The sequence below is a fragment of the Sinocyclocheilus grahami genome, unplaced genomic scaffold, assembly GCF_001515645.1.
Source record: "Sinocyclocheilus grahami isolate Dianchi unplaced genomic scaffold, SAMN03320097.WGS_v1.1 scaffold1363.1, whole genome shotgun sequence".
Classification (NCBI taxonomy): Eukaryota; Metazoa; Chordata; class Actinopteri; order Cypriniformes; family Cyprinidae; genus Sinocyclocheilus; species Sinocyclocheilus grahami.
Window position 1 is genome coordinate 167364 of NW_015506542.1, and position 26630 is coordinate 193993.

General features: G+C 38.4%; 2 protein-coding genes across 4 annotated transcripts in view; both read right to left on the minus strand.

Moving 5' to 3' along the window:
- LOC107569608 (SLAIN motif-containing protein-like) overlaps positions 1-5527 on the minus strand; it is a 19622-nt gene extending 14095 nt beyond the window's left edge. The window contains exons 1-2 of one of the 3 annotated variants that reach the window (XM_016255723.1): positions 5375-5527; positions 2351-2929 (exon numbers count right to left, since the gene is read on the minus strand). In XM_016255723.1, coding sequence (XP_016111209.1) covers positions 2351-2925 — 575 coding nt within the window. In that variant the 5' untranslated portion in view covers positions 2926-2929; positions 5375-5527. Of the gene's footprint in view, positions 1-2350; positions 2930-4380; positions 4444-5374 lie in introns of those variants that run through there. The other 2 variants (XM_016255722.1, XM_016255725.1) reach the window with 2 other exon arrangements.
- Positions 5528-24612: 19085 nt separating this feature from the next.
- Positions 24613-26630, minus strand: part of LOC107569611 (thymosin beta-a) — a 4112-nt gene continuing 2094 nt past the window's right edge. The window contains exon 3 of the mRNA XM_016255728.1: positions 24613-24978. Coding sequence (XP_016111214.1) covers positions 24938-24978 — 41 coding nt within the window. The 3' untranslated portion in view covers positions 24613-24937. The remainder of the gene's footprint in view (positions 24979-26630) is intronic.

Below are 26630 nucleotides of genomic sequence, written 5' to 3' on the forward strand. Positions count from 1 at the left end.
GCTCTCGCACTGTATAATGACAGCAGACCCTTCTGAGCCACTCCAGCAATGGACGCAACCCGGAAAACTATCGGCATGGATATCTGCTGATAACCGATAGTTCCAGCAATCAACTATCGGTGCCGATTAATCGGCAAAACCGATGTATTGGTCGACCTCTAGTCTTCAGGAAGACTCCTGTAAGTATATATATTTACTTTACTTACTTCACATTTAACTGAGAAATGAGGGACAATGTAAACATCCCAAACAAAACACTGAGGCTTTATATAACGCATCCTATTAAAAAACTGCTCTGCTCACCATCCGGTTCATAACAATCCTCTGTTTTCAGCATTCAGACTGAGCGCGATCACATGAAGCATAAAGCTGCTTACCACCTCGCCAAAGATACAGCCCCAGCACTGCTAGCAAACATGGCTCTATTAACCTCACGCTACAGATATGGACATACGGAGCGGCTAATTGCTGGCCGACGCCAAACCGCTGCCGGATTAGTGGCTGGATTATTCTGCTGGAAATTAAAGCTGCATTAGAGAGATTAGCTGCTTCTTATTATTGATTCCTTTCTCTATTAATTAAACAAATCAATGCAGAATGGACTAAAAATAAAAGCCTGTAGCCTAATAATTACATTAAAGTTTATTAATAGTAAGATCACCCTGAAACCCTGCATTTCCGCACATTTGCATGCAAAACCATCTCTTGCTGTAATCCAGACATGCAGCCTGTTTTTAGTTATGAGCTATTATTAGTTGTAGTTCTGAATCAGCGCTACTGGACGAGTAAACTGCGAGTAAACGACAACACAGTCGCAAAATCGCACAACATTACAGCAGACGTACTACTTAAGTTCCTAAAACACATGAATGAACTGAACCAATCATGCATATCGGCTGAGGAGGTTTTCTTGAGATCTGACTCACGATTTGCAGTGGGTAAACAATCTGACCTAGAGACCAGAATATCATAGAGAATGGGCTCTTTTGACTTGGGCCAGAAGCAAGGGACGTAGACTTGTGCCGGTATTCGGTAATGCGATATATCACGGTAATGAATATGCACGATATTGATTAATAACTTCTGTAGCAAATGTAGCTAATGCTCATTGTGAATGTTAATGCATTAACTAAGGCTAACTAACGAAGTCTTATTGTAAAGTGTTATCTATTGGTCTTTATAGTTCTTTTGCACTTTAATCTGTGTAAAACTTTTAACTTCATACATTTTTCTGTATTGCTTTATTGCATTTAAATGTGCAGTTATTTTTGTTATAAGAAAAAAAGTTATTAAACCTGTTATACTGTATTATGACCGCACTTTTTTTTTTTTAAAGTAAATTTCAATACCGTGATAATACCGTATACCGTGATAAAAGCATGAGCAATTAATCGCAACATGAAAATTTGATACTGGCATATCCCTAAAGGGACGTCGTGTTTATATTAACCTTGATTTCTCACAAATGTGTGTGCTTTTCCTGGGCGAGCCGGAGTAATAGATTCTCATGAATGTGCAGTCATACACAGAAGACCAGCTGCTGAGCTCAGGATTTGTGTTAAATAAACTACATTTCGGTTTGTCTTTTTTCACGAATCTCTAGCGACCAGAACACTTGGAATATACGACACATGTTGCATGGAGATGGTCGCATTCATAGATACTTCTGCATCTTTTTTTTTTTTTTTAAAGCTTGATGCTGGTCGGCTTTCATTGCTATTATGGACGAATGCAAGCAGCACATTTGTAAAAAACTCTCCAAAAAAGAAAGAACGGTGTACGGCAGCACCAGAGTGAGTAAATAACTACTTAATTTTTATTTTTGGGTGAACTAACCATTTAGGCTGGAATACATTACAGATATGTGTCCCGATTTGCAGTCCAGATGAGTTGACGCCAATCTGCAGATTTGAGTTGACAGATTTCACAGAAAATCACGTAGTGTATTAAGTGACTTTTAACAGCAACATACTCTGATTGTTTGATATTTGGGTCGACGTTAAAACATAATTTTTATTTGCCATGTATCTCCTAGCAATGAAGCACATATTTCTTTGTTGTGTTTGAAACAACCTGAAATACTGGTAGTGTGTGATCCTCAGTCATTTAGTACATGACGCCCAGTTTTAAGTGCATGACTCCTAGTGATTTTAATTCATTCCAATTTTAAAAGTCATGTAGTGCATTCCAGCCTTAAATATCATAGCACAAGCCCATAACAACAACACCTAGGCACCAACTCACGACAAGCACAAAACTCATTGTGGTGTGTGCGGTTTTAGAACATTTTTTGCATTTGTTCTACTTTTAGTGCTATGTGACATTATAATAAAAAGATGAATAAACCCACCAGCTGTCTTCATCCTCGGTCTGAGCGCACGTCTCTAAATCAAGTTCATCCACCTCGTCCAGGGCGGACTGGTCCATACCCGCATCACTCGCTCCCAGCGTCTCTGAATCACAGAGATCTGGAGACAGACTCGGCACGAAGCGGCCCAGTGTTTGTTTGGAGCCTGACGCACACGGCGAGCTCAGGAATCCGGCCCGCTCCTCCTCATCCTCCATCCTGGAGGCCTCAGGCAGTGGAGACATGTCCTCACTGCTGCTGCTGCCCGCTGGAGGCGACAGCGCCAGGTTCCCAGCATCCTCTGCTCCGGGAGATGTGTCCATGCCCCCGTGCAGGTTATTCCTGTTAGCTCCGGTGGTGAGGTTGCTGTTGGCCCCCAGCACTAGTTTGCTGCCCCTGTTGCGCAGGGCTTGATTCTGGACCTCCAGACGTCGCACCAGCTCCTGCAGCTTACGCACCTCCTCCAGCTCCACCGCGGTCAGATTGGGACCGAACTCCGGCTCCGAGCTGGACATCACCTCGTCTGCATCACTGCTATCCGCTGGCTGAAGGGCACTTCCACCATCAGGGACGACCATTCTCCTACAACAACAATGTGTGTGTCAGGCGAAGGAATCAGACTAAAATAAACAGGAAAAAAAATGTCTATGTGCATTTCTCAAAGCACTATACCTAAATTCCTTTTTACAGTTCATTTTATTTATGTACACAAATACATTTACATACATATGCCTCCAGCAATTTGTATTAATTAGTAATCTACAACAGAAATACAAACTAGTTAATAAATGACTAGTACATTTCGGAAACTTTCCAGGATTTTTTTTTTATATACCAGGGATTTTTGGAAAGTTTCGGGGGATATTTCCTGGAAATTTTCCACCCCTACACACAATTATTAAATACAAAAACTGATTTAAAAAAAGGCTTTATTTTGGTTTAAACAGTATTCAACTTGTTTTAATCATTACTGCTGTTATCATAAATAAAATTACACACAATTCTTTAATAGCAAATATTACTATTATTTTATTAACTCAAGTTACTACAGAGATGCTCAAGAAAGGTTCAAATGTAGATCTGTTACACCTAAACTAGAAGGTTAATAGTGATAAATAGAGAGCAAAAACTGATATACTAGGTTATATTAGGTTAATGTCTGCTAACAATGGCACACAAGTTAGCAGAACAAATACATACTCTGATTGTTTGATATTTGGGTCGACGTTAAAACATAATTTTTATTTGCCATGTATCTCCTAGCAATGAAGCACATATTTCTTTGTTGTGTTTGAAACAACCTGAAATACTGGTAGTGTGTGATCCTCAGTCATTTAGTACATGACGCCCAGTTTTAAGTGCATGACTCCTAGTGATTTTAATTCATTCCAATTTTAAAAGTCATGTAGTGCATTCCAGCCTTAAATATCATAGCACAAGCCCATAACAACAACACCTAGGCACCAACTCACGACAAGCACAAAACTCATTGTGGTGTGTGCGGTTTTAGAACATTTTTTGCATTTGTTCTACTTTTAGTGCTATGTGACATTATAATAAAAAGATGAATAAACCCACCAGCTGTCTTCATCCTCGGTCTGAGCGCACGTCTCTAAATCAAGTTCATCCACCTCGTCCAGGGCGGACTGGTCCATACCCGCATCACTCGCTCCCAGCGTCTCTGAATCACAGAGATCTGGAGACAGACTCGGCACGAAGCGGCCCAGTGTTTGTTTGGAGCCTGACGCACACGGCGAGCTCAGGAATCCGGCCCGCTCCTCCTCATCCTCCATCCTGGAGGCCTCAGGCAGTGGAGACATGTCCTCACTGCTGCTGCTGCCCGCTGGAGGCGACAGCGCCAGGTTCCCAGCATCCTCTGCTCCGGGAGATGTGTCCATGCCCCCGTGCAGGTTATTCCTGTTAGCTCCGGTGGTGAGGTTGCTGTTGGCCCCCAGCACTAGTTTGCTGCCCCTGTTGCGCAGGGCTTGATTCTGGACCTCCAGACGTCGCACCAGCTCTACGCACCTCCGCACCTCCTCCAGCTCCACCGCGGTCAGATTGGGACCGAACTCCGGCTCCGAGCTGGACATCACCTCGTCTGCTATCCGCCTATCCGCTGGCTGAAGGGCACTTCCACCATCAGGGACGACCATTCTCCTACAACAACAATGTGTGTGTCAGGCGAAGGAATCAGACTAAAATAAACAGGAAAAAAAATGTCTATGTGCATTTCTCAAAGTACTATACCTAAATTCCTTTTTACAGTTCATTTTATTTATGTACACAAATACATTTACATACATATGCCTCCAGCAATTTGTATTAATTAGTAATCTACAACAGAAATACAAACTAGTTAATAAATGACTAGTACATTTCGGAAACTTTCCAGGATTTTTTTTTTATATTCCAGGGATTTTTGGAAAGTTTCCGGATATTTCCTGGAAATTTTCCACCCCTACACACAATTATTAAATACAAAAACTGATTTAAAAAAAGGCTTTATTTTGGTTTAAACAGTATTCAACTTGTTTTAATCATTACTGCTGTTATCATAAATAAAATTACACACAATTCTTTAATAGCAAATATTACTATTATTTTATTAACTCAAGTTACTACAGAGATGCTCAAGAAAGGTTCAAATGTAGATCTGTTACACCTAAACTAGAAGGTTAATAGTGATAAATAGAGAGCAAAAACTGATATACTAGGTTATATTAGGTTAATGTCTGCTAACAATGGCACACAAGTTAGCAGAACAAATAAAGCAGCAAACAAATGAGGATTGCTTATAGAAACTAGCAAGGATATACTCATAGAAAATAAACTTTTCATCAAGTTAATTACACTGTAAACCGTAAACAATACTAAAATATTTAACCAATAGGTGTTAAATAACACAGAAGGGCTGGTGTAGTTATTTGCATCCACATTAAGCTAATATGTTTCTATCTCTCCGGTAGCGTGTAAGGTTAAGCTGAACTGTTTCCAGTTAACTTAGTACTCGCACAATAATCAACATACCTCCCCTTTCGTCCCAGTCTCTGCAAACAACAGATTTAATGTTTCAATATTTAAAAAAGAATAAATAAATAGATTTAAATAAATAAGCCGCGGGTCTCTCGTCGCTATGCTGGTGTACTGGTTGTGTGGCGCTAGTTAGCTCGTTTGCTATCGACCCGAAGTGATGGACACCAGTTGAGCCAATCGAACGCGAAGCCCCGCCCACTGCAGTAACGCCACGGACCATATATGGAAATATAGCACTGCCTACTGGACTCGCATGACTGTCCAGTAGATGGAGGCAGGACACAAACTGTGTTGTTTTCAGTTTATGTGCTGAAGAAAAAAAAAAAAGATGTACTAGTGTACCAGTTACTGAATACTGCACCGTATTTAATGCATTCTAGTGCTTACGCCTGCTTTAATAGAATGTGAAAGCAGGCAGCACAACAATTATGCAACAATAAACTCCAAGCAGTTTTCTCACATGACCTTACCAGGTTCTCTTGCAATCATTTTAGAGAAAACATTTTTATAAGTTTTTACAAGAAATGCACAGCATTGTGGGAAATCTCATGCAGCGTCCTCTCTCTGAAGAAAAAAAAAGGTCACTAGGGTGGTATATTTTCAACAGCTACAACTTTGTTCCTAAAAATGTACCTTTTTGAAAATATAGGTCACTTTCTGACACGTGTGGTAGGTCATCTGTGTATTCTATGCATGCAGAATATTTGCAAACACAGGTCAAAAATGACTGTAACTTTGTGAACTGTATCACATGCATTGCCAGGCGTCTGAACTGAGGCCAGTCTAGTCTTCATTTAAAGGACCTGAAGCCTAAATTACAATGAATCCATGTAACATTCATATTATCCGTCTTACTGGAGACTTGTATTTATTAACCCTGTAAAGCCTAACATATGAAACAATAGTCAGAATAATCTTTTTTTTATTATTATTATTTTTTATACTTTTTAAAAAGTTTTTATTGAACCTTTAGACAAAAAAGTTTACGTCTGTGTTTTTATTTGGTATCATATTTGATACAACAGGCTTTTATTGTGCATACAGTAGGAGACATACTTTTATTCAGAGGCCCAAAATGAGCAAAAATAAACAAATAAAGGCTCCTCAGAAGATGTGAGATGTTCTGGAGGCTTGTGAAGATCATTCCTCCGCTGAGGAACAGTGAAAGTAAAGCTTCTGGAAACAAACGCTCCTCAAAAGATCCTGAGGATCAGATTTGAGACTCTAAAACATGATGATGGAGAATCAAGTAAAGCTGAGCTGCTTCAGTCCAGTAAGTGTTCATCTGGAGATATCACTGCAGTTATTCTGCCGTTTACTTGATCAAAATCAGTCAAGATTTGACAGCAGAAACACATGAGAAGCTCCGAAGTTTGTAAAGACCTCTTACTTGATAAAAATGTACAAACTATCAGACGACAGACAGAAGGCATGCAGTAGATTGTGTACAACAGGTTATTTTAGAAAGGTTTTGATCGTGTTGATTATTTAGAGGCCATCGAAATTTGCGTATGAAATATGATACAGCAGGTATCATAAAACACCTAATCATAAATCTATAACAGGTCAGGATATCCAGCACAATATTAGAATGAACTTCCTTGCTGCACCCAGCAGCTTCCTGATTACACTTCTGGCTATTGCCTACTGGACTCGCATGACTGTCCAGTAGATGGAGGCAGGACACAAACTGTGTTGTTTTCAGTTTATGTGCTGAAGAAAAAAAAAAAAGATGTACTAGTGTACCAGTTACTGAATACTGCACCGTATTTAATGCATTCTAGTGCTTACGCCTGCTTTAATAGAATGTGAAAGCAGGCAGCACAACAATTATGCAACAATAAACTCCAAGCAGTTTTCTCACATGACCTTACCAGGTTCTCTTGCAATCATTTTAGAGAAAACATTTTTATAAGTTTTTACAAGAAATGCACAGCATTGTGGGAAATCTCATGCAGTGTCCTCTCTCTGAAGAAAAAAAAAGGTCACTAGGGTGGTATATTTTCAACAGCTACAACTTTGTTCCTAAAAATGTACCTTTTTGAAAATATAGGTCACTTTCTGGCACGTGTGGTAGGTCATCTGTGTATTCTATGCATGCAGAATATTTGCAAACACAGGTCAAAAATGACTGTAACTTTGTGAACTGTATCACATGCATTGCCAGGCGTCTGAACTGAGGCCAGTCTAGTCTTCATTTAAAGGACCTGAAGCCTAAATTACAATGAATCCATGTAACATTCATATTATCCGTCTTACTGGAGACTTGTATTTATTAACCCTGTAAAGCCTAACATATGAAACAATAGTCAGAATAATCTTTTTTTTATTATTATTATTTTTTATACTTTTTAAAAAGTTTTTATTGAACCTTTAGACAAAAAAGTTTACGTCTGTGTTTTTATTTGGTATCATATTTGATACAACAGGCTTTTATTGTGCATACAGTAGGAGACATACTTTTATTCAGAGGCCCAAAATGAGCAAAAATAAACAAATAAAGGCTCCTCAGAAGATGTGAGATGTTCTGGAGGCTTGAGAAGATCATTCCTCCGCTGAGGAACAGTGAAAGTAAAGCTTCTGGAAACAAACGCTCCTCAAAAGATCCTGAGGATCAGATTTGAGACTCTAAAACATGATGATGGAGAATCAAGTAAAGCAGAGCTGCTTCAGTCCAGTAAGTGTTCATCTGGAGATATCACTGCAGTTATTCTGCCGTTTACTTGATCAAAATCAGTCAAGATTTGACAGCAGAAACACACGAGAAGCTCCGAGGTTTGTAAAGACCTCTTACTTGATAAAAATGTACAAACTATCAGACGACAGACAGAAGGCATGCAGTAGATTGTGTACAACAGGTTATTTTAGAAAGGTTTTGATCGTGTTGATTATTTAGAGGCCATCGAAATTTGCGTATGAAATATGATACAGCAGGTATCATAAAACACCTAATCATAAATCTATAACAGGTCAGGATATCCAGCACAATATTAGAATGAACTTCCTTGCTGCACCCAGCAGCTTCCTGATTACACTTCTGGCTATTCATTACACACACACACACACACACACACACACACACACACACACAGAAAACATGGGCTGGTCTGAGTCTTCAAGTGTGTATTGTTAGTTGAATGCATCAACTCATATGAAAACAAAAGCATTTTCACTAAAAGTTACATAAGCAGCCTTGATTGTTTCACCTTATTATGTGCATAACAGGAATTTGCATTAAGAACAACGCCCAACTTTTTAATGACTCATCATTATTTATATGTATACAACAGTTCTTTCTGGTCCTCGAATCTGATTGGCTGAGAGCCAGGAGTGTGATATTCTAGTGATAACAGCACTCCAACCGTTTCACCGTTTGTATCACTCCACTTCCTGTATTTCTCACAGTGAGTGTCATGGCAGACACTATCATTTAAATATAATACTTTTGTGTCACAGAATGTAATTTTAAGTGTTTTTTAGGCGATGAAGGGACCTTGAGCGGTGAACTGAAAGTAAACAGAGCGGGACAGTAAACACAGATTAAATCGTCAAACTGGAGAAACAGAAGCAAACCAAATAGATACGATACCAAGATCATCTCAGCAAAGATTTCAGGAACAGTGATTTATATAAATGGCCATTGATTAACAACACTGATCCATACAACCTGATGATTTGCTGTTTGTTCATCATTTGGTTTCTGTACTTCATTTGACTGTCATAATACTGATAACAAGGAGACAATCAAAAACACATTTATGAAAATGCCACTGTACATACTTTATTACTAATGCAACACTGGGTAAAAATCCGTTTTTTCTGAAGTGTCATGGCAGACACTATCATTTAAATATAATACTTTTGTGTCACAGAATGTAATTTTAAGTGTTTTTTAGGCGATGAAGGGACCTTGAGCGGTGAACTGAAAGTAAACAGAGCGGGACAGTAAACACAGATTAAATCGTCAAACTGGAGAAACAGAAGCAAACCAAATAGATACGATACCAAGATCATCTCAGCAAAGATTTCAGGAACAGTGATTTATATAAATGGCCATTGATTAACAACACTGATCCATACAACCTGATGATTTGCTGTTTGTTCAACATTTGGTTTCTGTACTTCATTTGACTGTCATAATACTGATAACAAGGAGACAATCAAAAACACATTTATGAAAATGCCACTGTACATACTTTATTACTAATGCAACACTGGGTAAAAATCAGTTTTAAAATGCCTAACAGAAGATGTGACAAGCATGATTAACCATCAACATACTGTTTTCTTAAGTGGACACAAAGAAAGTTGAGTAGGTTAAAATTTAAAAATTAAGATTTTATGCTTCTGCCAAACATTTCTGAGGACCCTTTCTACATGGATTCTTAGATGTGATGATCTGTCAAATCCTTAATAGTGCAATGGTGCAGATAGAAGACATTTGGGCACACACTTTTACATTGAATAATTTCTCTGTGAAAATCTCAAAACAGTCAATAATCACTGCTACTCTGTGTCCAAAGGACTCCACAAACCAGTGAGGCATAATTTTGTGCCTGTAACAGTTGTTCAGGCGGATCCAATCTGAGGAGCATAATGTTAACTGAAGTGTTTAAAATAAAGTGAGAATTTTCCTTTGGTCTGATATGAGAAGCAGCATAAGGCCATAAAAACCTGAATGGCAGGGATTCTCAACTCTGGCCCTCAAAGTCCATTTCCTACAGAGTTAAAGGGATAGTTCACCCAAAAATGAAAATGTTGTGTTTATCTGCTTACCCCCAGGGCATCCAAGATGTAGGTGACTTTGTTTCTTCAGTAGAACACAAATTATTATTTTTAACTCCAGCCGTTGCAGTCTATCAGTCGTATAAAATACTTAATTTTTATACTTAATTTTTAGTAGAAAATTAAGATTTTTGTAATAGATTTTTTATAAAAAACTATTTTTTTTCATGTGTGTTGATAGCAAAATGTCATTCCAACAAATTATGAACATGTTTTCTGTACAAATCCAAATGTTCTTTGATCGTTCCTAAGTCAGACAAAGCCGAAAGACCGATTTAGTGGATTCCTTAAAGAATGATTTGTTTATAAGTTCCCCAAAATGAAAATACTCAACACAATAACTGACTGTGCAGGTGCTTTTAAGAAGAATCACTCTCAGAAAGGATTTTAAAGTTTAATATTTTGACAACTAAAGCTGATGCTCACAGTGAGGATCAGCGTGAACAGGACAGATGGGCTCTCACTCAGAGTGCACACCCTTCACTGAGCAATTACAGAAAAGCAGAGAAACATACAATTCACAGTGATTTCTAATGAAGAGCTGAACTCCCCCTTGACCCACAGCCAGACAGACTTGAATGATAGCCACATCCCATTAACACATTAAAGGGGCTAAATAACCTTAAAATTGGTTGATATTAAGCCTTTCATAAAAAAAAACAACTTGTTAATTACAGATCATTGTAAAGGCAGTATCCTCACAACTATGTTCCTTCTTGGAGAGAAATGGTATCTGTGAGGATTTAAAGTCAGGATTTAGACTGTATCATAGTACTGAGACTGCTCTCATCAGAGTTACAAATGACCTGCTCTTGTGGTTGTATTTCTCTATTAGAGCTACTGGATCTTAGCGCTGTGTTTGACACTATTGACCGCATCATTCTGTTGAGTAGACTACAAAATTATGTTGGCATTAGTGGAATTAAATTGTCATGGTTCAAATCTTACTTATCTGACCGTCATCAATTTGTAGCATTGACTGATGAGATATCATATCAATCACAAGTACAGTATGGAGTGCCACAAGGCTCAGTACTAGGACCGTTACTTTTCACACTTTACATGTTACCCTTGGGAGATATCATCCAGAAACATGGTGTTAGCTTTCGCTGTTATGCTGATGATACTCAGCTCTATATTTCTTTGCGGCCCAATGAATGAAACATACAAATTGGCAAAACTAACGGAATGCATTGTTGATATAAAAAACTTGATGACTAGTAATTTCCTAGACATGCTGTATTCATTGAGTTTACACCACAGCAGTCAGTTTTCTTCTGCACACACATTAGTTATAAGTTACATTCAGTTTGTGGCACTGAGTGGTGTCGTGTGAAGCCGACCATCTCCTTCAGCCTTCAGTGTATAGCTGATCATTGGAAATGTATTTTAGCAGAAGTATTTAGTTTAAATTGCACTTGAGTGAAGTACAAACCCACAAAAACAATAATTAATTTCAGCAGTGAAGTAAAATAATTAAAGTAGGCTACTTTAGACCTATGCATAAGACGATTGCATGACATTTCACAGTATTAACAAGGCCAGATTGATCTGTTTCTGCTCCTTGGTCATCTGTTGTTTAATAGCATTGATAATCCAAAACAACATGTGGATATAACACTATGTACTTCAGAAAATAGAAAACGGCACATCTTCAAAATCTCTTACTTACCTTCATGAAAATGTAGAGAGCAAACCTGCATAAACGGAGATATGTTGGCAAAAATGATGGGTTACAGTTTACTTGAAGGGGTGTGCATAAGACTGACATGACACCTACATAATCGTGACATGACACATGTCATGAATATGAAGGGTTTTTATGCATGTTTATGACAACTGTCATTGAGTGTCATTCGCTCAGTTATGTAATTTTTAATACAAAGATGGCCAAATGATGTTTCTGCAACACAGGCCATCCGGCACTTCTTGGTTATTTCCGCTACATGCTGTCCATAGTCTTTCATCCGAGTGGGAGACCTAAAATATCTTGATGGTATATGGTATATAATGGTGTAACGTACCATTTAATCATTAATAATAATACTAATAAGTTTTATTTATATAGTGCCTTTCCAGGGATCAAGGACGCTTTACAATGTAAATTCCACAAGAAAAGAAGAACACTGAAAGGGTAGACAATGATGACAAACAATAGTTAGTAGAAACAGTAAAGAGAATTATATAGACGGGGCAACATATAGCAGAAAAGAATCTAGCAAAACAAATACAAAACTTAAGGATGGTAACAGTCAGAAAATAAGTGAGGTTTAGCAATGATTTAAATTCAGAAATATTATTAACAACACAGAGTGAGCGGGTGAGAGAATTCCAGAGTTTTGGTGCAATTACACTGAATGATCTGCTCCCCATTGAAGAGAGGCGATACCGAGGGACAACGAGAAGGGAAGAGTATTGAAAAAATTCATTACAGATCGAATTTTGAATTTAATACAATATGCTACTGAAAGCCAGTGGAGACCATACAAAATTGGGGTGATATGAGCAGAACGCTTGTTGTGGGTAAGTATTCTAGCTGCAGAGTTTTGAATGTATTGTAATCTGGAAATGGAGCTGGCAGGTAAACTAATGAAGAGGCCTTTACATTAATCATGGCGTGATGTAACAAATGCATGAATAACAGTTTCAATGTCTTTAACACTGATGAAGGAACTGAGCTGGGCAATTCGACGCAGATGAAAGAATGCTGATTTGGTGATAGAGTTTATATAAGCCTGAAAGCAGAGAGAGGAATCGAAGATTACACCTTAATTTTTAACAGTACTTGATGGTTTGATGTAAGAACCAGCAATCTTACAGGTGAAATTAGTAGGAATATTGCTAGTGAGTTACGGAGTTGCAACTAAAATGATCTCAGTTTTGTCCATGTTAAATTTCAGAAAATTTAAGTTAAGCCAATGTTTTATTTCGTTCACACAAGCAGAGATTATGTCAATTTGGGCAGGGAGAGCAGGTGTACAGATAGTGTATAATTGGATGTCATCAGCATAAAAGTGATAAGTTAGACCATGACGGTGTAAGATCTGACCAAGAGGCATTTTGTAAATTATGAATAATAATGGCCCGAGAACGGATTCCTGGGGGACACCTTGCTTCAGGGGGACAGTAGGTGATCGAAAATCCTTTACTGATATGTAAAATTGTCTGTCCGAGAGATATGAGGTAAACCAAGAAAGGGCAGCACCAGAAATACCCAAATCTGAAAGACGAGAAATAAGTAATTCATGGGAGACTGTGTCAAGGCAGAGCTGAGATCAAGTAACAGAAGTATAGACAAAGAACCAGTGTCACCAGAAAGTAGTAGATCATTCACTACGTTTACAAGTGCAATTTCAGTACTATGGAGTGGGCGAAAACCGGATTGAAAGGGATCAAAGAGATTATTTCATCATTCATTATATCATTGAAATGAAGCAAATAAAAAAGACAATTCTCCAACTACAGAACACCTCGGCTTTGATACCTTACAGGTGGCGGCGATACCCATAATGCACTTCTGTTCTCGTGAGTGTGACGTCACCTGTCAAAGACCGACGGTGCGTCCGAAATCGCGTACTGTCTGAGTAGGTACTACAATTTCATTTGAATTTGCTTCACGACTATCAAAAAAGTATGTTCTATATAGTATGAATATGGGTAGTGTGATTGAAATTCAGACGTAATATGTGGAGGAAATTTTATTTCTATCTGAAATAATAATATTATTATTAGTATTATTTGCTTCGCTGTACTAAAGAATGTTCTTTAGACTGTCTCTGAGTGCTTTAGTTTGCTTCAGTATGCTTGAGTTCCCTATCGATACTTCACTTGTACTGCATCGCTAAGACGCTATGGGGAAAACTCCTTTTTCTCCGATGACTGAAGCCTTTTTTAATAACGCAGTGTAACTGCACGGCCATTGGTTCGTGCAGTGACATAAAAATCGAACCAATTGCTCTGCAGTGGAGCCTGCCAGAATGTGCAGGGCGAGCTGGCTATATAAGCGGGCCTGTTGCCATAGGATCCTTGCTACATCGAGCGGCTCTTTCGTCCTAGGCGGATCGGAGCAGAACACTGTCACCTCTCAATCGCTGACAGTTTCGCATTGTGTGTGCGGCGCTGAGGCTGCACTCGAAAGCCTCAGTCTGTCCCTGCTTCACTCGCCAATCCCTCCCGCTCTCATCTTTCTCCCCCTCCCAGTTACCTCGAAAGAAGGAATGGCGAATTCGTGGTTGAGCGACTGGCTTGAGTGATTATACGTCGCCACACATCCCGCATGCCTCATTTGATCTGCCAGTGTGCGTTACAAACGAGGATCAGCGCCCCTCGTTACATCGACTGGCTGAATCCTTCTAGGCGATCGGACTGGAATGCTGTCACTGACAGCTTCGTATTTGTATGTGCATTGCGGAGGCTGCGCTCACTGAGACAGGCTGTTTTAACTATGAAAGCGTGAGTCTACCCCTGTTCTCACGTTTCTCCCCTCCCACCCTGTTGAAAAAAACAGCATATGCTGGTTAGGTATGGTTTTTGATGCTGGGATGCTGGTTTAAGCTGGTCCTTTGCTGGTTTATGCTGGTCCATTGCTGGTTTAAACTGGTCCTTTGCTGGTTTAAGCTGGTCTTTTGCTGGTTTATGCTGGTCCTTTGCTGGTTTAAACTGGTCCTTTGCTGGTTTATGCTGGTCCTTTTGCTGGTCCTTTGCCAGCACATGACCAGCATACACCAGCAAAAGGACCAGCATAAACCAGCAAAAGACCAGCTTAAACCAGCAAAGGACCAGTTTAAACCAGCATCCCAGCTTCAAAACATACCTAACCAGCATATGCTGTTTTTTTCAGCAGTTACCTCGGAGAAGGAAACAGTGAACGCACGGGTTTGAGTGATCGGGCCTGAGTGATTTTCACGCCGGCATAGCTACCGCGTGCGTCACTCTCCACACAGCTCTTTGATCTGCCAGTGTGTTTACACGTGAGGATCAGCGCCCTCGCTTCGTCGAGCGGCTCAATCCTTCTAGGCGGATCTGAATAGAACGCTGTTACCAATGATTTCATATCGCTGACAGCTTCGACTTTGAGTGCGCCGCTGGTTTGGGCCGCGCCCACGCTGAGGCTGCGTTCACTGAGACAGTTCGCTCTCACTACAAGAGCGTGTGTCCCGCTCTGCTGCACTTGCGGTTCGCCACCTTCAATGAAGAACATGATTAATGAAACCATTTTAAAGAAAAAGGGATGTTTTATTATAGCTTTTGGAGCAAGGGCGACGCCATCTTGCAGTACCACCGCGTGTGACGTCACGGGGGGTTTTCGTTCCGTCGGCCAGTTAAGCAATTATAAGTATTTCTTTACTTTTTGTTCACACGCTTGTTTAAATGGAGGAAGCCGAACTTGAAAGGACTGTTGAGCCCATAATAAGTGCAACTGCTTATGCATTTAAGCCGATACAGCGAGGGGACCAAGCAGTACTGCCATTACAGGTGGAAGAAGTCGTGAACCTGCTCTGGTTTGGGGTGAAGAACGAGTCGGTAACAGATCGCATTTAAGTGGAGACTCGTCAAAACAGCCATTAACATAATATTCTGTGCATTTGCTCAAGCAGACAAGAAAAAGGACTCAAATTGGTACTCAAGTGCTGTCCGAGCCGAGCGCTTTTTGCATGCGTGTGTGTGGGCAAAGAAACAATTTGTCACAGCGCGCGATTACTGCATTGAAATCTCTTTCGTTCCGACTCGCTTTTGAATGGCTTAAAACACTTTCATGTTTAAACTGACAAGGCTTAAAACAGGTGAGAATGATAAAGCAGCACTAGCCCGATCATTCAGATAGGTGATTAAACACTGCATTCTCCTAACAGCAGGTACATTTGCAGGTGACACATACACGAGCCAGTGTAATGCAAATATGTCTAAAGGTCTGACATAACAAGGTGCCACATGAACAAACTGTATGAAGCGTTGTATGTTTACATCACGTTGCACCTCGCGTTATGAAAACAATGTTTGGGATATCAAAACTTTGTGATATAGGCCTAGAGGATGTGATATAGATATTGATATAAATATTTATGTTGAATATTCATCCAAATTATGGTGAAAAACTAAATAATGATGTGGTAAAATAACATTTAGGGTTCAAAAAGTAAAGGAATGCTTAAATTGCTTAACTGGTCGACGGAACGAACCAACCCTGTGACGTCACACAGATGGCGTCGCCCTTGCTCCAAAAGCTATAACAAAACATCCCTTTTTCTTTAAAATGGTAACATTAATCTTGTTTGTTATATATTTTTTAATTAAAGTGGAAATCACTTTACTAAATAATGCAAACTTGACTGACTGCTTCACTTTCCACTTTAAGGTGATAAATTAGAAACATTATTAAAATTAAGATCAAGAGAGAAATGTTTAAAGAGTTAGATAAGATCAATAGATCTAGATCTAAATATTGTTATCTTGAGATTTTGTTTTCTTTGAAATAGTTAAATAAATAAATGGTCAAATTATAGACAATAAGATATTAACTGCATGTGTTTAAATATTTTACTTTGTATGGGAAGACGTCTAGAAATGATACGCCATATCCCACAGAGACAGCATGGAAAGTTGATCGATTGCAGATTCTATGATTGCGGTTTATGTTAACTAAAATAGAGCTTGTGCATTGTGTTGAATTTGAATGAGAACGAGACTCGGTGACCAAGTCAAATAAATATAACAGACATCTCACAGCAATGTTAGTTTCTAGTAAACAGGAAAAACCAATAATTGTTTACTATTACACCATAATATATACATTATTTTATATGAAGTAATTAGTGAGGTTACTGCTTGCTTTTTCCTGCAAAGAAGATCTGCTAATTAAAACAGAATGAGGAACTGCTGTTCACCAGATGAGACTTATAAAATGTAGAGAAGGTTAAGAATTGGAATTTAAATGAAGAGCTGAATGCTCAGACACAACTGTGGTCAGAATTCACAAAGGTTCAATTTGATTCATGCTGTTTTCTGAGTGTTTTAGATGTTTTAGATGGGACCCAGCAGCCACCTTGACTAACGGGAGCAAACAGACTATAGTCTCCTCAAGGGTGAGAGAGAGCAGAGACATGACTGCAGAGAGAAGAGGAAGTGGCTAGTGGGCCTTCTCTGCTCATGAAAGAGGAAGTTGACACTTCTGAGTCGTCATGGAGGCAGACTGATGCAGGAAAAGTTGCAGTTTTCACTTGAGGCTTTTCCTAAAGACTAAGAGAACATTCTGCCATGTAGAATTGTGGCAAGATTCATCAAAAGGCTGAGAAGTGGCAGAGAAACAACAGAGATCCCCTGACTGAGGATTGACTTGCATCCCTCCCTTTGGGGCACAGGTGCTGAACTTTTAATGATCACTACAGAAACCGCTTCAGATTTTGTTATTATAATATTAGTTTTGACTCATTCTGATACTGGTCTCACAGTAGTTTTTTGCGTTCTTCTGTTAAACTAACATACTGAATCTGCTTTAATAGGTACCAGTCCAGCCTATTGTACATCTTAAAGGTGGGGTAAGTGATTTCTGGTAGCCAATGTTGATATTTCAAATCACCAAAACAAACACGTCCCTACCCCAAAAGGGTCTCGCCCCTATTTTGATAGCTCCGCCCCACACATACGTACACAACCCAGGCAACATTTAATTCTGTGAAACAAAGCAAAACCAATGTTACACTGTGTCTACACCGGACGCGAGCAGCGCGACAAAATACTATATAACTCATTATAAGAAGAGACAGGAGGGCTTAAATAAAGTTCGTTTGGCTCTAGATAAAAATATTAGAGGAAATAATGCAGATAGATCATTACAATAAACAATAAACTAAGCTGGTTTAAAAACTGAAAAATAAAATTGCAGAGAGGTAGGTGATTAAAGATAATGCTATTCTCATTACGAAAGCGGTATAACATAGAGTTGATTTTAAAACAACCATGAAGTAAAGTTGTCACCAGCTTACATTAAAAGCCAATCAAACATGTCTGATAAAAAGAGAACACGTTGTTTTGGAAGGGAAATTGTGCAGAACAGTCTGCTTGTTAAAATGCATGTGGTGGTCTTGAATGACCAAAACAATATTTGGCATATACCACTTGATCAAATGTCGTCAGTGAGAGGGGTATAAAAGTCTGTTGCATGCAATTTGTTGATGGTACATGAACATGTAGGAATTCAGAATAGGTCTGAGAGATAGATTTGACACTCTGTATACAAATTAAAAGCTTCCTTTGCAGCAGTATCAGCTTATTCATTTCTTAATAGACCAATATGACCTGAAATCCAGCAGAAGATAATACTAAGAACTGACTCTGTAAAAGGTCTGTTATAGCAGTTTACTACGGAGTATTCTGTTTCTAATTTTCCATTGCTTGAACATAAGATATGGTAAAATTGGGAAAATTAGTAAATAATTTTCATTCCAGCTTAAGATGCTTATGGAAGGCATTTAAGTATCAGGTAGAATTAAAGTGCAGTTTATCAACATTAGATTTGGTTATTAGATGGCTAATTTACGCATGACAGGATTAAGTGGATCCTTATTGGATATTTCTTAAAATGTATAAGAGTTTGTCTAGAAAATTTGATCAGAGGTGTAATTGTAGTTAGAGAAACCAATATGTTCAGATGATCCGGTATGCATCTAGTCAGATGAGGACATTTTATGCATGAAGAAATAAAATTGAGGGTTCTACACTCTTAAAAAGAAAGGTGCTTCACGATGCCATAGAAGAACCGTTTTGTCTAAATGGTTCCATAAAGAACCTTTAACATCTGAAGAACCTTTCTGTTTCACAAAAGGTTCTTTGTGGCAAAAGAAGGTTCTTCAGATTATAAAAAGATAAGAAAGAGATGGTTCTTTAAAGAACCTTTGACTGAATGGTTCTTGGTGGAACCATAAATGGTTCTTCTATGGCATCGCTTGAAGAACCTTTTGAAGCACCTTTATTTTTAAGAGTGTAGCAGGTCTTGCCCATGATTTGAGACTGAGCGAAGAAGTGTGTAAATAGAAGTGATAACCAGTTTGCTATATGACTAAGAGATATTGAGATAATCTAGGTCTCATGAAAAACAGCCAAAGTCTGATTTATGACCTCTGCTGGAAAACGTGGAAAGAAAATTTTCCGAGAGCGTGTAAGATGTTATTTTATCTTCTATGGTTATCGAAGAATTATTTAAAAAAAGTGCGGAGTCAGGAGGAAATCTGAAATATTAATATTATCTCTGAGTGCTTCAGTTTGCTTCAGTATGCTTGAGTTTTCGATGAGCTTACATATAACAGGAAATCTATTTAATAGGTGTGTGTGTGTGTGTGCAAGATAAGTGTGAGACAGGAAATGCTATTTTAGCTTCTTGGACATCCTGGCTTCTTATAAACACATCTGGAGGACATAGTTGGACACCTTAAATGGACATATATTGAATATGCATTATGATTGTATGAGATCAAAGCATCTGCATTTGATGAAGGTATAAATGTTGAGTTAGGGTGTTTCCTCATTTTTCGCACTCTGCTGTCAACTTGGATGACTGTATGACTGTTGAACTTTTCTTGACTTTTATCTCATTCCTTTAGTAAAATGGAAAATTGCCACCACATACTACATCCGCCATGTTGCTACTGTTACATGACCTACCAGCGTCAGGTGCGTTGCTTCACTGCCATTCATAAATCCTCTCCTGTGGCCTCATGGGAGAGTAAAGTGTCCATCGAATGCACACTTCCGAATCCAGGTGAAAGAATAGGTCATCCGGGTACTTTTCGACTACTGTTTTTTGAATACTATGAATTCAGATACTACTCACCTCTCATACTGTTTTTCACCTACTATATCGTAGTGATACAAAGTCTGATTCATTTCCACAAACCGGTTCTTTTCTAACAGATCGGCTCATTGAACCGCTTCAAAAAGCATTAATCGGTTCCTGATGCCATCAAGCAATAACGTACTACGCATTTCTTTTCTAACAACTCAGTGCCATGTTGTATCAATGAAAATTTCAAATAAGTCATTTGTGTCAACACATACTGAAAAAATAAAAAATAAAGTTATTTGTGTGAAAGCATATTGCTGATTATTGACATCTAATTCACCTTAGTTAATGGTGTTTGTGGTCAAAGTTTCATTCGTGGATCCTTTATGTCAGATCCGACTGACTGACCAATATTGTCTAGCCTACAACTTGGATAAGATTGCTAAAAGTTTCGCACCTACAGCACACATTACAGACATTGATGCACAAATGTGGATATGTTCTACATGTCTACAGTATAAAGAATGAATAAACCAGTCTTATAAACTCCTTGATTTCGCTTAAGCAACTTTAAATACGATATGCATGCACAATAAACTATTGCAAAATGTATTTACATCACTCGACAGAAAGGTTTTTGCCGGTTTTAATAAAATGTAAATTAATAACAGTCATAATAAGCATATTTCACAGCATTGTCAACTCACTCATCAGAATCTTCGGTATTCCTCGGCAAACTTCATTCTTTTTGAGTTGGACGTGCTACTTCGGCTGTGCGTCCTGCGTCATCAACCCGGAACAAAAGTTCGATTCAGTTCGATTTGTGAACCGGTTCGATCGGTTACTTCCTGAGAACCGGCTCAAAAAAACGATTCGTTCAAGAACCGAACATCACTACTGTATAGTAATTATATATAGTAATTAAGAATTATGCGATTTTGGACACAGCACAATACTCGACTCTACATAATACAATGAGCTTTTAATACAGTAATACAATAAGCTTTCAATGAAGCAACTGAGCATTCCTTCTAGCTGTAAAGTGACGTTTTCGAAAAAGTAACAGAGGCTTGAGCTCAGCTGTTAAACCAAAGCCCCTAGAAGACAAGCCTGCAACCTTTAGCCAAAAAAGTGTAACGGCTAATGCTAACGCTTTCGCTTTGGCAGTAAGCAGGGAAGGAGACCAGAGGCCGTTTTATTTGAATGGATGTCAATGGAGGAGAGGCTTCACTGCTTTTTAGAGGAAACAACTTATCATTTAATGAATCGACAGCCTATCGGCAAATCTCCAACATGTTTTACACTAGCCACTCAGGCGCTGCGTAATATCATTGCGCCTGCTGCACCCATGGTACGGCAGCAAAGTTCCTTGATTATTACGCCGGAATGAGAGTATAGTTCCTAGCCATATCGGCCAAGAAAATCGCAACTTTTCATTTTTCGTCGGTCTTAGTACACGATGTAACTACAGAAGAGTCAAGTTTTTAAATAGGAAAAATATAGAAACTCTTTGGTCATTTTTGAGCAAGCTAACAGTCTAATCAGATACAATGATCTATGCTAAGCTAAGCTAAAAGTGCTACCGCCAGACCCGGAGATCGGCTGAATGGATTCGAAAACGGTAAAACTCAACTGTTTAACTCTAGGGGAGTTGGAAAATGAGCCTATTTTCAAAAATAGTGGATTTTTCCCTTTAAGAAGATTTAACTCCCTGTAACTTCTCCAGCCAGAGGGTGCTGTTTACACTAGCCGTGTTAATTCCTTGAAATTCAACTTTTACTCTTTACTCTCAGAGTACTTAACAGCAGGATTTCAACACTGGAGGATTTGCTGTGTAGTCATGTCGCCGGAAATTGAGTACTCACTGTCCCAGTGTGCAGTGAGCCAGGGTACTTACCGGATTTGTGCACACGATATACTGATTCAGGAGCTCAGGAGCTGATTGAGACGCACCCACAGAGTTTTTGCGACAGCTTACGGAACTTCTCATTCATTCCTATTGTATCCGTGAACAGTAATTGTGTGTCATGCAACTCTGACTGAAATTCAGTGATGTCAAGGCTGTAATGTGATTGGTTATTAAGGCACACGTGATCCAAGTTGACCGTTACGCTTTCTCCAGTAGTAAGTAATACAGACCCTCGTATCTCCCAATAAGACAATCTCTGATTAAACTGTCACCTTGAGATTTGAGTTCATGGTGGAAGGAAGTAGTTCTGCACAAATGAGGGTTTTAAAGACTTTATTTTAAAGACCGTTGTTGCCTATTTTTTTTATTTACACACTTGGGCCATCCAACTGTTGTATAAATACAATATCACACTCGTAGCCATGCGATATGCCTGTATATCAGCACACTGTGATTACCAACAGCCGAATCACTGCTACTCGTGTGATATTGCTCATATATACATACATTCAAGCATTTTAATGTGTGATTTAAGAGTCCAAATACCAGTGCCACCTTTGGTTACAATACAGTATGATCCAATATGCATTATTTCTCCATTATGAATGATAATGTGGCGCAATCACAGACCAGCAGCTTGAGAAAATCGGTCATGCTGAAAGCTGTAGGAGTAGAGCAGTAAACATGTAGAGACTCGTGTCATGACCTGAATGGCGGAAACTTCGAGGAAAACAGCAAAATCATATGAGACACAAGTATAATGAGAAACAGAAAATGCTGAATCAAAGTAGTGTAAAGTTAGGCATGGATACAATAAAAAGACCTGTAATATGTTTAACATGCCATCAGACACAGACTGCTCTCTGACGCAATGTGGGTTTATCAGCGGCGTGTGTGTGTGTGTGTGGCGACAAAGTCTTGCCTGTTATTAATTGTGTTTGCTAAATCATGCATCACTACTATTGTTCAAAGGTTGGATAACGTTTTAAAGAAACCTCTAAGTGTTAACGTTCAGCACTGCTTGTGTTACTGTAGTGGTACCTGAATATTAGGTGAACTATTGCTGTAAGCAAACATATGTTTTACACCATTTTAGGTGAATGCAGGAATCCCATAAGCTTACAGGAAAGACCAAAGTCATATAGAGACCAGCATATCTACTGCATGGCAACCATTCTATCATTTCCACAGCAACGTTTATGCACTAATTTCTTAAGAAAACGTAAAAAAAATGTTTTGGTTATTTATCATGGATTCTATATATTTACAATCAAACGCTCTCTCACACACTGGTGGTGTTTCCTCTTTTATCTGTATCTAATAAGACTGTAATCTGCTCTCTTCAGACATGACCGCACACGTCTGTCACATTCCTGTCTGATGAAGCCAAATGTCTTCACTGGTTTATCAAAGTTAGTTTTCACGCTTTCGCTCTCACGTGGTTTCTTGCGTTCTTGTAGAGGGGAATATTTGTTGAATATGCAGATTTGTGTCGTGTTATCTTTCCCCTGCGGGATGCAATATGTTGCCACCTGTATAATCAACCAAAGCACGCATTTCTGTCTTTCTAGATCTACAAGTGACATTAACTCATTATAAATTCAGTTAGGTAACGACTTCTAGATCTCTGAGAGCTCACTCTCCCACACCCTCCCTTTGGCTTTTTACGCAACTGTGCTCGAGGATCGACTCTCATGAGTTCAGCAGTGAAGGTGTGGTACTTTATAAAGAGATAAAAATGGTTTAACGATTTGACTGTTGCAACTCCTTGTAAACTAGTAATCATTGATTAGAGTACTAAGTAGACGGTCTACTCTTTGATGCTCAACACACATTCTACTGACTAGAAGTAACTTTGCAAGTACTTGTCATCTTATTCTGCTAATCATAGCAGTCTACTAATACTCTAATGAGAGTTAGTTGACATGGAGTTGCAAAGTTACTTTTCTCGAATGTCTAGAGTGGACTATTAGACATACATATTAGAATGATTTCTGAAGATCATGTGACACTGAAGACTGGAGTAATGATGCTGAAAATTCAGCTTTGATCACAGGAATAAGTTACATTTGAACAGATATTCACTTAGAAAACAGTTATTTTAAATAATAATAATATTTCACAATTATACAGTTTTTACTGTATTTTTGATCAAATAAATGCAGCCTTGGTGAGCAGAAGATACGTCATTAGAAACATTTAAGAATCATGTTTCCAAACTTTTGACAAGTAATGTACACTAAAACTAATCCTTTTTAAGGTTACTTTTCATAAAGCAATGGCGTTAAAACATCTGGACACACTTTAGAAGTTTTTTTAGGATAATTTATTAAACAAAAATATCATCTCACATGTTATTTAGAGAATAACCAGCGCAGATGGCAGCAGATTGATGTGGGCAGCCGTTAGCTAATCATGACAGATACAGAAATGTGCTCAATAACTGATCCATCTCCTCTCTAAATCCCACATGATGAAAAGATGGAGAATATCCACAGTTCCAATTACATACATGATTCTGCAGTTCACATCGTTTTAAAAATGCCAGTAGATTGAAAAATTATTTGATTTATGCGGGAGAGGAGCAGACATCCAGGAGGTGTGAGGATGTGAGGAGAGCCGTCACGGCTTACATTCATTTGGCCCCGATCATGTTTCCAAACTTTTGACAAGTAATGTACACTAAAACTAATCCTTTTTAAGGTTACTTTTCATAAAGCAATGGCGTTAAAACATCTGGACACACTTTAGAAGTTTTTTTAGGATAATTTATTAAACAAAAATATCATCTCACATGTTATTTAGAGAATAACCAGCGCAGATGGCAGCAGATTGATGTGGGCAGCCGTTAGCTAATCATGACAGATACAGAAATGTGCTCAATAACTGATCCATCTCCTCTCTAAATCCCACATGATGAAAAGATGGAGAATATCCACAGTTCCAATTACATACATGATTCTGCAGTTCACATCGTTTTAAAAATGCCAGTAGATTGAAAATTTTTTTTGATTGATTTGATTTATGCGGGAGAGGAGCAGACATCCAGGAGGTGTGAGGATGTGAGGAGAGCCGTCACGGCTTACATTCATTTGGCCCCATCTGCAGCCTTCTTCTCCTTCTCAATATCTGTGAAACCAAGACGAGAGAGAGGTGTGAGAATGAGAATCCAAGAGAAACAGACAAACCTCTCGGGCTCCGTGACGCAGGGTTAAAAGCAATGCTATTCCCTTTCAACATTACATGAAGTGTAATTACACTTTATTACAGGAGGTGCAAAACAATCAAAATATTGAGAAAATCATCTTTAAAGTTGTGCAAATGAAGTTCTTAGCAATGCATATTACTAATCAAAAATTACGTTTTGATATATTTACAGTAGGAAATGTACTAAATATCTTCATGGAACATGATCTTTACTTAATATCCTAATGATTTTTGGCATAAAAAAAAATTGATCATTTTGACCCATACAATGTATTTTTGGCTATTGCTACAAATATACCCCAGCGACTTAAGACTGCTTTTGTGCTCCAGGGTCACATATGTTTGCAAAATACCGGTTTTAAATATGAAGCAGCATAACGGATTGTTTTTGTGCAGCTTAAATAACTGTTCGTGAATGTCACCAGAAGATAGTTTTGAACAAACTCACAGGCTGATGAGCTGAATCTGGATGTTTTAATGAGTGAGACGTCTGGCACTGTTCTACAGCATTATAGAGTTATAATAGAGCGCATTACATTATCATTACAGTGCCAGCGCATCCAGATCTGAAAAATTCGTTTCCTGTTTATTTATTTTTGTTTTTTATTTTCTTTGAGGAAACTGTAAATGCAAATGGAGATGTAAATACAGCCTACTGAATTACTTCCACTGAACGAGAACTACAAACGACAAACACACAACTTTGTCACACATACACACACTCACTCACTCACACACACACACACACACACACACACACTGTGAAAACAATTTGAATGTTTCAAATGGAAGATGTTTCCAATTCCAATATATTTATAGAGCACATAATAATGCAACAATGTTGACCACAGTGCTGCATGATATAATAAAACAATTGAATAATTGCAAACATCTTACAGACAACATTAAAAACATCTACTAACATCTGAGAAAAAAACTCTAAAACCAGTGTTTGTGGCAACAAAACAATTTTAGGATCACTGGGATACTATTATAGGTTTTTGAAGCAGTTTTTATTTTTATATTTTCTGTTCATTTTATGTTTTAGTAATTCTGTTGTGTTTTTGTCATTTTTGTAGTTTTTTTATACATGTCTAATAATAGTTTTTATATTTCAGTTTTAGTTATTTTAGTACAAAAAGTGAAATTAAATTAAAATGAGAAATGTTGCCTTGGCAACTAGCTAAAATAGGTTTTTTATATTTTATTTTATTTCAGTTAACATTTATTTCAAGTAGCAACAATTTCTTTTTTATATGGTTTAATTTTAGTTAACTATAATAATCTTGTTGAATATAAATATTAAAGGCAAGGCTTGAAGAAAACAAATACATAAATCTAAGTCATAGTGTGTCTGGATCTGATCTTCTCATTCCCTGTCGTGTTTGCTGACATTTTGCTCCTGTGAGGAGAGGTGTTACATCAATACTCCTTAATGAAGCTTTCCTTATGATTCATTCCTTTGTCCTTTGTTTTATTGGCTGAGTGTGTGTGTGTGTGTGTGTGTGTGTGTGTGTGTGTGTGTGTGTGAGAGTGTGTGTGTGTGTGTGTGTGTGTGTGTGTGAGGGTGTGTG